Source organism: Paralichthys olivaceus, chromosome 2 (genome assembly GCF_024713975.1).
Source record: "Paralichthys olivaceus isolate ysfri-2021 chromosome 2, ASM2471397v2, whole genome shotgun sequence".
Lineage (NCBI taxonomy): Eukaryota > Metazoa > Chordata > Actinopteri > Pleuronectiformes > Paralichthyidae > Paralichthys > Paralichthys olivaceus.
In genome coordinates this window covers 26,890,594-26,906,107 of record NC_091094.1, presented here as the reverse complement: position 1 = coordinate 26,906,107, position 15,514 = coordinate 26,890,594, and the positions used below count along the sequence as shown (strand labels likewise).

At 39.4% G+C, this 15,514-nt stretch overlaps 1 protein-coding gene across 1 annotated transcript in view; it reads left to right on the top strand.

Moving 5' to 3' along the window:
• LOC109629003 (copine-9-like) overlaps nucleotides 1–15,514 on the top strand; it is a 142,102-nt gene that overhangs the window by 107,107 nt on the left and 19,481 nt on the right. Inside the window, exons 11-16 of the mRNA XM_069513655.1 lie at nucleotides 1,235–1,276; nucleotides 7,266–7,341; nucleotides 7,480–7,533; nucleotides 7,776–7,837; nucleotides 8,809–8,855; nucleotides 11,011–11,192. Of these exons, the coding sequence (XP_069369756.1) occupies nucleotides 1,235–1,276; nucleotides 7,266–7,341; nucleotides 7,480–7,533; nucleotides 7,776–7,837; nucleotides 8,809–8,855; nucleotides 11,011–11,192 (463 nt within the window). The remainder of the gene's footprint in view (nucleotides 1–1,234; nucleotides 1,277–7,265; nucleotides 7,342–7,479; nucleotides 7,534–7,775; nucleotides 7,838–8,808; nucleotides 8,856–11,010; nucleotides 11,193–15,514) is intronic.

Sequence of the window (15,514 nt, the reverse complement as noted above, 5' to 3'; positions counted from 1 at the left end):
CTGACATTGTCTATAATATGTTTTTTTTTAACCAAGCTGCAATTTGCAAATGTTGCAGAAGTGACAGTTACAAGTTGCGTAGCATAAATCCCTGCCCCCCTTCCTCATCATCCCTCTTTATGGCAGCATTTCTCCCTAACGACCAACCCTGGGGTCTCCCAACACGCAACCATAGTTACTGATTGACAAACGTCTAGCGTATAGTGCTCCTCTGTTCATGACCCATGGAGCTCATTCTTTATTTTTATTCTCCAGAGTTTGTGGATTTTGCTTCATTATTTCAGGTAATAGACAGCTGAAGTAACAACATGTTGTGAAAATATGTTGTAATTTCCTGGTGCAAGGATGTGAGGCAGCAACTGTCAGACCTCTGAGCAACAATTTGCACTGTCTTGAAATGAACCTTAAATCCTTATTGACGAGCAATGAAGGTAGATCATGAATTATGGCCTTCCCAATCAATCCAGACAAAACATTTGATACCAGGCCTGAAAAGTCTAAAACACAGAAACACTTGCTGATTATGTTCATGGATTCCTAATGTATTCGATTTTACTTTTTCTCTACAACCATGAAATTTCAAATTATGTTGGCAATAATTGATCCATAATGTAGGACACAGAAAAACTTTATTTTATCCTCGTCTCTTCAAGGATGTATGACATTTGTTCAGTGTTTGGTTATCTGGAATTCATCTCTATTAGTGTTTTAATATCATTTGTTAAGACTTATTTCCAAACACAACAAACTGGTTCTAAACTCAGAGAGGCAGTGTCATTCAAAAACAAGGTCAAAATGTCATCCGAGAGAGCTTTAGGTGCTTTGAAAGTCAAATTAATGCAAAGAAATAATGCATTATGGTCAGTCAATGTGGCCAGTAGAAATATTATAGGTGGTAGTCTAAGTATTCCTTTAGATCACAAGACAATTAGAGAAGAGTCAATCCTTGAAAAAGACTTGTCGACATGCAGGAAAACAGGTGTAGTCTTGTCGACCACACAGGTAAAGCATTGTCATCTCCAAACCTGACAAGGTGCAATCATTTGCTACTTTGAAATTTTTAGATGGATGTCAAATTGAAATTCTTTATGTTGATTTTAAAATGGTATACACTTTTAGATTTATTTCCTGGCTTAACTTTCCATATGTTGATCTCTCTTCTTTACCCTGCTATTTCCATGACTGGCCGTGACTCCACCTGTCTGTCTCACCTGGGTTCCATCATCTCCCCCAGGACAGTGAAGGTGGACGTGTTTGACTGGGACCGAGATGGGAGGTACGTTCTCTCGCTCACCATCTCTCTTGTTTTCTTTTTTTCTTTTCCTTGACTCATTTTCAGCAGTTTACTGAATCCCACAAAATGTCACGTCCTGCTCTGTCTGACCCCAGGAGGGCTCCACCCACCTGGCACTCACTGAGTGATGAATCCAAAACAACCTGCAGGTGAAAGGTTGCAGTGGACAGGAGGTCCGAATTTATGAGCGCAGACCTTGGTCTGACACAGGCTTTTATCTTTCACTGAAAGATTTGTGGGCTTAATTGAATTTTCTGGCCATGTCTTACTTTTCAGTTCAGTCTAGATTCACTTCTTGTGGTGTTTGTATAGATCCCTGGTCTCACCACTCCAAATCCCATTTCTGCAAATCAGCAGTTTGTCTGTCCGAGCACAGTATTTCAGTCTGACACTGTCTGGCAGAATAGCAGAGCTGCCAACGATATATCATCACAGCAGCACTGTACTGTGACAGAAGAAAGAAGGAATTGTTTGACATGAAGTTACAAGCTTGGATTCCCACTTATCACACACCTCTAAAACTCCTCTTTGTTCCAAAAACATTACATGTTTGAAAGGTTTGTCGTGAAAATAATCTGTCATGGCTTTAAAGGCACAGTATGTAGAAATAAGTGATATCTAGAGTTGAAATTTCATGTTGCAGCTCAACACCCTCACCTCACCCTCTGCTTCCAAACATGAAAGATAAACTGTGGTAGCCTTTAATTATCATAAAAACTCAAAAGGTGTTTAGTTTGTCCAGTCTGGACTAATGTAAGAAACATGGCAGCCTCTGTAGAGAGGGTCCCCTCGATATAAATATAACGTATTTAAATATAAAGGACCTTTTCTGGGGTAAAGAAAACTACAATTCAAACAATTTAGATGAAATGAACTAGTGAAAACATCATGTGGATTATTCTACATTAAATTTCTGCCAATAGTTCCCTTTCACCTAAATCTTACACACTGGATCTTTGATGTAACTCCCTCCTTCATCATTTTATGACAGGGATCTATGAATATACTGACATAGCCCGGCCCATTCATCGTCTCCCTACCCTTCTCAGCCCAAGTCACAGGATTGGTTTTTTAGGTTGGTTCTTTTTAATCTTATTTGTTGAAATCCTCTTTACAACCGGATACCATTCCATAAATTATTTAAAAAAAGAAATATTGGGGAAATATGAAACTTGATTTTCACCAGAGAGGTGTTATAAAGCCTCTTTCAAGGGGATGACACTCATGATAGTATTCATCCAAACAGTATTATGACCTACAGTAGGTGATGTTACACTGTTGGGAGTAACACAGGTTTTGGAAGCATACTGAAGACAAAGGTGTGAGCACAGAACATCCTCTGAGCACTACTGAGTTTACAAGTTAATGTCTGAGAGCACATTTGTAAGAGCAGAATCTCAGTCTCGGGTGTTTCTCACTTGACTCTCTTTTTTTCTTCTTCTCCGGCTGTTTTCACAGCTTGTGAGCACTTGAGATCACAAGAGGTCATTTATCAATCTTCTCTCACAACAGGGTGCAGCAGCGGCAACACCCACATCAACACTTTAGGATCATATTTTTCACAAAGTGTAAGTCTTTTACAAAGCACAAGAAAAAAGCCAGCTTTTAAATTCATTGCTCCGCTCTTGGTACAAGCCTATACATTTATTCTTACAACTAATCTGCAATAACAAATGGGTTAAAATTGTTATTAGTCCCCAAAAAAATTTTGACTGGATTACATTTCTTATAATGTAATATTTATTTATAAACAGTTGTATTTGTCAACCCTGATATATTTATATAGATATTCACAAATCTGCTTTATTAATTATGCTTAATTTCTCTTTCTCCATAGACGTTCAGTCCTCCTGTATATTTCTTTAACTAAAAGTCTCCTTTGTTACTGTTTCCTCTCCTCGTCTTGTTGTATCTTCTCCTCCTTCCCCCTCTGGGAGACGTTGTTTGCACCTTGAGGATTCCCCTCTAACATAAATATATAAATACCAGCATTATACAGGCAGAGTTGGTGTCATGCACAGCTTCAGGTGGTGATATATTGAGATGCAGAGATGATCTGAGGGAGTTGATATTTACCAGTCTGGTGATGCTGGAGGGGCGTTTCTCTTTTGCGGATGAAAAATAAAGTTTTGAACTCATAAAATGTTTTTCTGAGAGATCCTGTCATCTGGAGAAGATTTAAGCGATGGATTTTTATTGTAGCACAGCTCAAGTCGAGTGACCTTCCACTGGAAAAGTAATTTTATTTATTTTTCTGCAGTGTGCAACTTTTTATGACCCAAAAATACTTGACTAAGGCATAGGTGACGTAGCTTACTTTCAGTTTATGTAATTATGTGGTGGGGCACCTTTCACAAAGTGCTTTTTACCATGAAAGTAGTAATTAAAGAAAGCAAATATCATAATATAAGTAACTGAAAGACATTAAAAAGACAGTTAGTTATCAGTACAGATCTACAACCTCAACTACAGGTTTATCATTGGAAACAAGATGGAAAACATCCAACTAAATGTATATTTGGTTTTATATAATCATTTAGGTTAGAGGAGCTGTTTGTTAATGTTTAGCTTGGATTGTTCTTGCTAACTGACGATACTGGTATTTTATTGGTGATTTGATGGAAACAATATTTGGGTAGGTGAGCATTAAAAATAGTCAGTTTAAACATTTTAACTTCCAGCAGTGATAGAAGCAGTAAGATAGTTCTCAGCTTATATGAGAACTCCATACATTACTGTGACTTCATATGTTACTCTATGTTGTATGCAAATCACATTCATAGCTACGTGGATGGACTAACCAACCTTGACCACATGTTTATCAAATTTCAATCAATCAATCTAATGTATTTATACAGCACGGTATCACAGCAAACAGTTGTCTCAGGGTGCTGCACAAAAGTCCAAGATCTTAAGAAACACAAAATCCAACTTGTTCCACACCGAGCAAGCATGAGCAACAGCAGGGAGGAAAAACTCCCAGGTGGAAGAAACCTCCAGCAGAACCGGGCTCGGTGTGGACAGCCTCTGCCAGGACCGGTTGGGGTGATGGAGAAATAACAAGTAATACAGGGGAACAAAAGGAAATGAAGGGGGTGGTTGAGTCACAGTGTCAGGTCAGGGGCTTTAATCCAGCCCAGGAATCTCCACATGGACGTTTGCATGGTCTTCCAAGGTCACTCATGCCTCCCTCATGGTTGGTTTATGACCCAAGCTGTTTTTGGTCAATGTCATCTGAAATGCTAATGCTTATTTCAGCTACGCATTAGACTTTCCAGAGTGAGCTAATTTTAGCCTTGTTTGTCCAAGCAAGAGCACCAAAAAAAAGTTTGTACAACTGAATTGTTTCTATTATTGATGGGATGCAAGCGCTTTGCTTCTGAAGGCGGTGCAGTCGACAGTGTATGGCATGCATGGACGTATTGTATTGTCCTGCAAGATTAAATATTTGGGTGAAAACAAATATGATGTCTGTTAACATTTTACTGATGTGTTCAGTATTACTGCATTTGGGACTTGCCCAATATGTAAATTAACAACATATCCTCATTAGATCATGTATTCCAGATGCAACTGTGATTCCTGGAAATGTCCTGCAATATTATGATTCAAATTTAAGGGTGACTATAATAGAAGCTGTAGGACAGTCAGCACAGAAACTTTGTGGATGTGAGATCTGGATCAGATGCTTTGTCAACAGCCTGTTTGCAACCTAGGGTTTCACAATGGCAGCAGAGAAAATCTCTAGTGGTTATGACAAAATCATGTTGTGGTATACATGATTGTTTGGGTGAGCATCAATAAAGCTGCTTTCAGACATTCAAGCACTGAACTCTGGGTATTCTCCTGATGTTCTCTGGAGGTATATACAGTATGAGAACACAAATGTCTGAGTGAGAGGCTCCGGATTCTCTCTGCAGATTCTTCTGCCAGCCCCCTTGTAAAAACTCAGGAAGATGTCCAAATGAGAAGATGTGAGAAAACAGCAGGAGATCCTTTTCAGGATTCATCGTACTGTAAATTATGTCCTGGCTCTGACTGCTGCACCAGCCCTCACCTGAACGCTATGGAGATTTCTGTGTCTTTGTGAAAGCGTCTCAGTGGTGAATCTCCAGCTGCATCGTTCATGTGTGAAAGGCAAACTTACACAAAAAGAATTTGCAGATCCAAATGTGCAGACATTTTGCAAAGTTCATGCCTGAAAATAGCTTAAAAGGCAACAGTTGAGATGAGCATATACAGCGTTCATACTTTATGTTTAATAGATGATTGGTTTGTTCCCATGAGGGAACAAATAGATTGGTTTGAAAGTCACCCACAAGAAAGAAAAAAGGAATTTGATAAAATGTTCAAGCTACAAAAAAGAATTAACTGCATGAACTGAGAAGGAAATCAATAACTGCATGAGCAGTCATGCAACTGTCTCAACAATGAGACTATTTGTACTGTACCACAGAGTTAATATAACCACACATGGTCACTGAATGAATCACTGTTATCTTACATAAAAGTGATAGACCTGGCTTTGAATATATCTGGAATTCAACTTAACAAGGGCCACTTCTAAGCTTGGTGTTGCAATTTAGAATGTTGAGATAACACAGTCACACATTTTAATTCAGTGCCTCCTGCAAAAGATCGTCTTGGGAATAAAACTGTGTATGCAACTCATTTCATTTTAATAGGATGAGAAGAGCAGAAAAGAGCCTTTACTCCGTGACAAAACCAACTTCCAGCAGTATTCAGACCCTTTTCTGTGGCCTCGTGTAAGAAGCTTCTAATTTTTGAGAAGTGTGGAACTGACCTTTGTAAAGATGGTTAATTCCTCCTGTGCATATTGAGAAAATGGGCACAAGGATAGAAGATTGGCATGATTATTGGCCCCATATACCATATTAGGCATAAAGGTGTCCTGCTTTCAGCGATTAGAAAAGATTGTTCAATATGAAAATGGCTTTAAATAAACAAAGTCTCACTAGAGCAATATGATGAAATGTTTTTGCTTTATAGTGCTAAAATGATTTATATAAACAACAAAAGTGAATCGTGAAGTTGAGGAACAAAGGGTTGGACGAGCCAGCTACAACAGGGGAACACTGAGTCCTAAAGCCAGTGGGCAGTGCAGGGTGGCGCTCCAGGAGGAATCATCTGGAGGTGTGTTGGGTGGAGGAGTGGTTCACCTGTGGGAGAATGAAACACACTGCCCCTCATCTTAATCGGCAGCAAGGAATGAGACAAGGCCCGTAACACTGGTGCTGAACAGGCAATGGAACACCTCTGTTGATGACATTATTCCACAATATGCAGCAGGTAAAATCATTTGACATGCCCTCTCTGGTGTGTAGTTGGGTTCATGCATCTACCACTCCTGTCTGCAGGGTGACTAGAGATGTTATGAAGAATAACTTCAATCACCTGTGGAAAAGAGTGACTTTTAGTTGCTGATCTGCCAACCATCTCTGCACACGTCTTGCACAAGAAGCATATTAACTGTAATACAATAGAGTTATCTGTTCCTCTGGCCATCATGATATGTAGGTGTGATGAATGAAGGTCCCACAATTCACATTGCATGTCCAAACCAGGCCAAGAAGTCCAAGAACCTCTCTATAGACCACTGATTAAACTGTGGTTTTAGATCAAGGTATAAAAAGGGTATAGAATCATTTCTAAAGTTCCAAGGAGCAGAGCCACCTCAATAGATTTGGTCGACCTCTGGTTTGACGAGACTGACATCAAGACTTGATAGAGAGATCTCTCTCCATGTGTTAAAAAGATCCACTAAGTGTTTGTGTTGTTGTACAAAGACAGTGCACTGACACATTTTCCACTCCATATATATATTGTACAATTTCAAGTTAAAGCTGTTGATTGAAGGTGCTACTAAGACAATAACCAAAACACTACTGAGTATTGAATTATCATGTCAAAGCAGATGTAGACACTTTATCTGCCCCTGTCTTTCTTCCAGTCATGACTTTATCGGCGAGTTCACCACCAGCTACAGAGAACTGTCCAGAGGCCAAAGTCAGTTCAATGTCTACGAGGTAACAGTATTTAATATCAGTGCTACTTTGTACTGTGATAACATTGTCATCACTCACAGGAATAGTCAATGTACAGAATGACTTCACATTTCTCATTTCTCACATTCTAATATCTGGTTTCTTGTCTTGTGGCCAAAGGTTTTAAATCCTAAAAAGAAAGGCAAGAAGAAGAAATACATCAATTCAGGGACGGTAAGACCTGTTGGAGTGGGTTTCATCAGCAGCTGTCACATCCTTCATGGACATGACTCAGCAGCAGTACCATTTCTGAGCAATAAACGGATGTTGTCTGCACTCTAATACTTTTCTCTTCTTCTTCTCTCTGCCCTCTCTGCACTCTAATACTTTTCTCTTCTTCTTTTCTCTGCCCTCTCTGCACTCTCATACTTTTCTCTTCTTCTTTTCTCTGCCCTCTCTCTCTCTCTGTCCTCAAGGTGACCTTGCTGTCTTTCAAAGTGGAGTCAGAATACACATTTGTTGACTTCATCAGAGGAGGGTAGGAGCTCATTCTCTAAATCTTTCATCAGTGCTGAGTGGGAACTTGAAATCACATTAAATTTAATGTTTGCATAACATGCTGACCCAAATTATACTTGGGTCTGCTGCCACACTGTCTATGACAAGTAACTGAAGGACTATACCAGGGTTTTGCTTGTGTTAAAGCCTGTTCATACCAAATATTTGGTCCTAGAGAATTGGTTATGTAGTAATTGCTCACGAGCTGGCTGTTGTAGCACTATTGTCAGTCCTGAAAGACGATAGCTATTTTTTCGCCACTCCTCTTTTTACTCCCCCTGGTACTTTTTTTCCACGGCTGCATAAGTTTCATATCATCAAAAGTTAAACTAATTCCTGCTAATACAAATTTGTACCATGGATTCCTGTCACAGTTGAAACAAGAAATCCTTTATGTTTCAGTTTTTACACTAACAGATGGTTGGTTGAACAGTGGATGGTTGAATACAACAGCTTCCTCCATTTTGGACTTGATTAGAAAACTTTTACTTATGCTAGTGTTAAAATTTAAATCTCTTCACAAGAAATAATTTACCACTCTGTTCACAACTTAAAAGTGGGCAAAGGTTTCTGTGAAAGAATATTTAGATCTTCATATTGGAAGTAAATGTTACAGCAACTATAACTGAACAGTGAAGTCATTTATTAAAATACACAATTAAATATGGATTTTTAGATTCAATTGTAAAATATTTTTTCAAAGAAAGTGGAGAATATGTGTTGTAAAATGCTGTGATTAAAATTCTGACAAAAGATGCGGCCTTCAACATTAAAATATTCAACTGTAAAGATATTAAATATCACAGAGCAGCCTTGTGTTTTAAGTAGTGAACTCTTGATGAGTTTCTTAGTCCAGCCTGAACTGCTGTTAATGGGCTCCCATCTGGACATAATGGCCCAGTCCTTTCATCTCTGTTTGGATTGATGCTGATGTGCTCCCTCTCCCACCAGGACACAACTCAATTTCACAGTGGCCATAGACTTCACAGCATCCAACGGTAGGATAACATTTATTCTTTGTGCATGCACTAAGTGTCCACATGTGTTGTTCAGTGAAAATGAAAAATCTGACAATCAAAGACACGTACAGTGTCTAGTCTGAATGTGGAAATGGACATGCATTTATGACGCCCAAAGTGTCTGTACCCTTGATTTCTTTAATTAGCGACTGTGGTAGATTCGAGAAAAGAACAAAAGACAATTAGTTGTCTGTCTTACACAGAACAAGTGATTTTTATTTGTATTTAATTTAATTAAAATGCTAAGCTGTTGGGTTTCTCTGTCTAATGTTTTACTCTGTTGAGATATGGTATGTTATGTTATACATGATCAAAATGTAATTGAAGTTAAATTATTGGGCATGCATGCAGTGGATATGGTGACATTTTCATATTCACTCTCTATGTGAGGGTTAACAAAGTAAAAGATAGTAGCTGTAGTGATTTTGAAACTTCACAACACAAATACAAGTTAAAGTTCAAATTCAAATCTTTATAAATCTCTGCATAACTCGGCCGTCAGAGACACCGTCATGAAACATGAAATTTTCCCCACCAGACATGAATCAATTAAATTGAAATGTAGTACACCCTACATTTCCATTAGTGCAGAGAGCCCACTGTGGAGGGACTCAGCAGAAGAGAGAACAGTGATCATAGGAAATGTGGGGAGAGACGTGAAGAATGACATGCATCCAAATATATTATTCTTGTAGTTGCTGCTGGTGATGGCAGGACATAAACAAATGATTGTTGAACTTTAGTGACGGCATACAAAAAAGTAATTTGTCAGTGTTTTACCATATGTTATATTTTCTGGCATTTCCCCTAAGGGCTCTATGGTAGTGTTTTTAGCTGGCGCTCACAATAAAGAAAGTAAAAGGAGACATATGGGCCAGTGTTTAGCTGAGGTCTGAGTTTATGGTGAATCCTGCTAAAGATGGTAATTTTTTTATGGAGATTTAAACTGGCTACAGATCCACAGGCAGTATTTCACCCGGTGTTGTCACTGTGAACTGGCAGCAAAAATATAGTAGATAGGGTATGTGGAGCTGTGTAGTGAATGAAGTTGTTTGCTGGGGAGGGAGGTAGAGAAGATTAGACTGAGCGATTGCACCTGTGGGAAGGTGTGTGTCAGAAGAACCGAGTAGTTATGCAAGCGTATGGGTCGAAGCTTGGGTTGCCTGAAGAGCAAACAAAGCAACTCCTTACTCCCCGCACACGGCATCAGATCTTTCCTGACTGTAGCTGGGACGTTAATTTATAAACTTAGGCTACTGTGAATTGTTGTAAAGATGTGTCCTCCTCTGTGCAGCCAACAACAGAGCATTTTGTGTTTGTGCTTGGCTCACTTCAACATATCCGTACAGATCCAGCACATTGGGGGAAAAAGGTGAACATTTGGCATGGTAGCTCTGACTTTCTGGGTGGCGCAGCAGGGCTGGTCTAATTAAATGAGATCCTAAAATTGATGTTAACTGGGGCTCCAAATCAAATGGCTCACTGATGCACATGTATTCAGACATAAGCAGCCCCACAAAATTCTGACCTGCTGGGATTCTGCATTCGTGGCCACCCCAGAGAAATAATAAATTAAGTATTTTTTTAAATATTTATGTTTAAGAAAAATAAAAATTCAAATCAAACTAAACAGATGAAATGAAATGATCTGTCTGGATTTTCTTCAGAGTTTTTTGAATGAACATCCATCCCACATTTATTGACAGCAGCTGAGTCACAAGGAGGTTGTTGGGGTGGATAGTGGACATTCAACATGTCTAGAGATGAGGGTTTGCATCCACAGTCCTCTTTGTGCCTTTGGTTGGATTTAGGGGGAATATTGTGTCTTTGCTGTATTGAACCAGATCACAATCATTCACTAACCTTCACCAAGTAGGTTACTGCCAGAGTCTAAATAGATCTGTTTAATAATGCTTTAGTCACTGAGAGTGGTTTGAAATGTAAGATCAGATTGTGAACAAATATGTCTGTAAACATTTATATATCTATTCAATTAAATTTGTATTTGTGTGTAAATAACAACAAATCCTCATTATGCTAATTATGCTTATTCTATCCGTATGCCATAGAGTAGCATCAATAAACGTGGCTTTAATTGATGTGCCATAATCACATGAAAGCTTTCTTTCTCCAGGGAACCCATCCCAGCCCACCTCACTGCACTACATGAGTCCATACCAGATGAATGCTTATGCCATGGCTCTAAAAGCTGTAGGGGAGATCATTCAGGATTACGACAGCGACAAACTCTTCCCAGCATATGGCTTTGGAGCTAAACTTCCCCCAGATGGCAAGATCTCTCACGCCTTCCCCCTGGTAAGAGACACTAAGACCCCGTTCAGACCAGGTGTTAACATGCGACATCATCTGATCACAAGTGGTCAGTGTGAATTACAGGTGTGAACCCACCCGCCCTTAATGTGTCTTGAGATCAGATCGTTCGGAGCAAATTCAAAAGGTTTTCTGAGATGCATGTGGCCACTTTGTTTAGCAGTGCGAACACAAATGTTTCCTGAGCCACATTGAAAACAGAAGCCCAGACTTTGTCAGACTTTGCCAGACAGACAAAAACAACTCAACACACTATAGGCCAATCCTGTAGCCTGCATAGAGATGCTGAGCAATACTAAGCCTGCTGCAAAAATGTAGTCACTAAGTGTAGTCACCTCTGTTTCTCATAACAAGAGCGGGAGAAGCCCAAGGTGTAAGCTCGTCCTCGATCACTTGCCACTGCATCCCGTGGACAATCTGCAACATCCAACCCTCAGGTCCCATGGTGGACAGAAATATAAGAACTTACATTCCCTTTCATTTGGCTGATGTGCCACACCAGGAATGTATTTAGACAGAAAAGAACCAAATACAATTTGAAAAAAATATCTATTGACTGCTTACTGGCGCTTATGGTCTACCAGACGCATTGTACAAGTAAACTATTATCTTTTTAAATTATCTAATTAAATTTTGTTTAACATTTTTACATTAACTTTTTTGTCTCAGTATGTTGGAGGGGGCAGCGGCCCTGCCACCCCCTTGTTAACATGCTGCCACTGATAGAGCTCCGTGCAGCACTTTGATGATCTCAGCCATACTGACTCTGCTTTCTGCCTGTCTCTTGCTCGCACCAACACACAGGCACACACGCCTACACAAACACACTGACAACAGACATATCTGTATAGCGTGGGTACATACAGCATCATTTGATCTTTGTGTAAAGGTTTTATGTACATGATTAGCTCACAGCTGTCCACTTATGATGAGATCTCTCAGGATGGATGTTAATACCAGGTCTGAACAGGACCTCTGAGAAAGTGAATGTTTAAATACAAGTGCATGACATTTTGTGATATGTAGACAAAAGAGGACATACAGTCTATTTGTTTTACTCAATCCTAACTGGTACTAATTTCATGACCTGATTTTATTAGTACAGAAACAGGTTTGCCAAGTTGAAATTGGAGGTTTTATTTATCGGATCAGCTCTGACTAAATCACCGGATGTGACATGTGTCTGTCAGATATAAGGTCTCACTGATGTAGAGCCCGAGTCCATTTTGGATTTTCTTCAAGGCTGAAAATAAAAGTGTAATCAAACACTCAGAGCAAGTCAAGGCAAAAAGAAGCATCAAGCAGAAAAATACATTAGAGTGGAAGAACCTTTAAGGTCTGACAATGACTGTTGAATCAATATATTCATTATATAATAAACAACAGCTCCTTGTTCTTTGTGACGTTGAGGTCAAGTGGATTTCACTATAAATGTTTTAACCAGGATGTTTACTGCCTGATAATGGACAATTGACCTTCCTTAGGTCTGCTAGGCGTTTTATTTTGCTTTGTTTTTCCAAACCTGTCAGCACCATTTCCATAACAACATCAGCCATTGTTTTTTAGTGAAAGAGTTCCGATAAACCAACACCAAAAACACACAATGAGCAACTACCTGGGGAACATAGCGGAGCGCTGGCACAGATATTGTTCCGTGGAGTTGGTGGAGACCAAAGTAGAGCTACAAGGAGATTGACTAAAGCTCATTCATGACCTGGCCCTCCTGCTGGTGCTGGACATGAATTGGCTGACAGCTCAAATATGGCAAACTGGGATCAGTCAATGCCATCTCAGCAATGTTTTCCTTAGATTAATGTGAATCTATGCAGTATTTAATGTTACTTAAAATCTTTGTCGGGTCATTTAACCATTTATTTTTCATGCATGTGCTAAAACATAAGCTCAACCACACAGAGTCAAAGTTGCTGAAAGAACATGAAAGTTAGTGACCACTATTAACACAATGGAACAGTGTGTTTATTTGGCTGCCCCTGTTTAGTGTGTTGATATACACTCCAGTCAATGGTTTTGTATTTTTCCACTGAGCTACATGCTGGCATGTCAAGATGAATGTTTGTTTACAAGAAAATTCCACCTGTTGTGTATATTCTTATGATCCTTCATCGTATTTGATGCATGCACGTATCAAATTATTACATAATATGCCATGTGACGCCTTTGCAAAAGCTGAAGGCCTACTATGAACTTTGAAAATTATGGCTGTGAGCTGTCAGATTTTCCTGTTTTCTACACTCCTTACCCATTCTGAAGTCCCTGCAGGGACACAGGATGTTATTTCACAAATTTATTTTTAGTAATTAATTGTGAGTGATCGCAAACACACATCAATTCATTAATTCATTAACATTCAAATTAGAAGGATAATGTATCTGGACAAGCCAATTTACCCCCTGCACTTTACTGAACAACACAGCTATTCAGCTCAGGACGACTTGCTCAGTCAATGAAAGGAGAGGTTGCACAATACCACGAGCTGCAGGCACTGTGGAGTATTGTTGTGAAGGGGATGATTGAGGCAGAGGAGAGGGACAAAAGGTGGGAGGAAGAAAATGAATCAAGAGAAAAGTGATGGTGGTGTCTGTGAGGTGGTTTGGCAGTGATGGAGAAACAATCCAGATGAGACTGACACAGCACAGCACAGGGAGACATTTTGATGTTACCCTGCTTAGCTTAGCATTGTCAGTGGGACGGCAACAATAGCAATTAGGAAGACAGAAGGAACAACTCTGTCTTTGATTCAAAGCAACTTTCTTCCCAGACACTCAAGACGTAAGTGGGTTGTAGAGAAACATTAAATCTGTTGACATTCCAACACTGCAGGATAAGAATAGTAGGAGGTTTTTCAAAGAAGATGCTAAAAGGGGCTGAGCTTTTAATGTGGGTGACATGCCTCAGGTTTTGCATTTGTGGACTGAGTTTCTCTGACCTGAAACTGTCATTTTTAATCAGGTTGATCAAATCCCATGATCCTCCTGGCTCCCAATCAGAAGTCAGAGGTGGACGAGAGCGTCAGAATCTGGCTGGTCTAGATGCTCATTTCCATATGAGCAGCCCCTCAATTAACTCTCGCAATTAGGGTCTACCTCGGCGTGACAAATCCCGCCACTGCGTCATCCGACTCTAATTAGCACTATATTGTTTGGAAAATGCTTGAAGCATGTCGAGCAATCTTAGACTTCATCAACATCATGTAAATTATGAGTCATCATACTTTGTCTGTAATCTATGGATCACATGTGACAGATCGTGGGTACAGTGCGATGTGTGCCGATGTTCATGCCCCTTTACTTAATATCCCTGTTTCATATAAGGGTCAGAATAATTATTAACCAGCTTGTTATATCTTAATAAAGAACATATGCATTTTGAAGAGCTCACACTTGCAATAAATGAAGAGTCAATGTACCTTACAGCAGCCTCGCCTTTATAAGTACATGAGATCAAATATTTGTCTTTGATGAGAGTTACTTGACACTGATTAACTTTGGAGATGCTGCTGCAGAGCTCCTCTGTTTCAGAGCTTAATTAACACTGGCTTCTGAGCCCGCTTTTGATACTTTAAAGAAATCCATATTATTAAAGAAAAACTTCAGTCTCATAGGAAATAATTAAGAAGAAATCTTGGAGAGAGATAGAGAAGAGAAGACTCTCAGAGTGGGAACCTGCCTTTGAAACAGGGGGGATGGTTCCGGCTGTATCAGTGTTTTATTAAACTGTCAGCACCATTTCAGGTTGCATACATGCTGAATGAATCTGTCGGCATGCAGCAGTTGGATTTGTTTTATTTTGATGCACTGTGCACGGAGGCATATTGTATTCATGGTGGATAATTCTACTGTATTCAGAACCGCAATGTTTCTCCACAGTCTGAATATGAATAATATTATGCAAAGATTATCCAGCTTCTACCGCAACAGAGCCACCAGGGACCATCACTGTGGTAAACAAATACTTAAGCTGTCTTTGTCTATACTCAAATTCTATTCAAGTTTTGCATTTGAATTGTCTCAACAGTGGGAAAATAACATGTGGACTATTTGAAAATGCCAGCATGTGGATTAAAATTGCAAGAAAAATCCAGACAACAGCAGAAATGGAGGAGCTGCTCACTCACCACACGTTGTGATTATGTGAACAACAAAAGTATCTGTTCAAGGGAAAACTGTGTCATTTCAGGAAACCCGATATGTACGGATGGCAGCAACATTGCAAAGTTTCATTTTCATATTTATCATTCGCTGTTGTGCAATATTATCAAAAATATAAATGTCTCACTGCACTGTCAA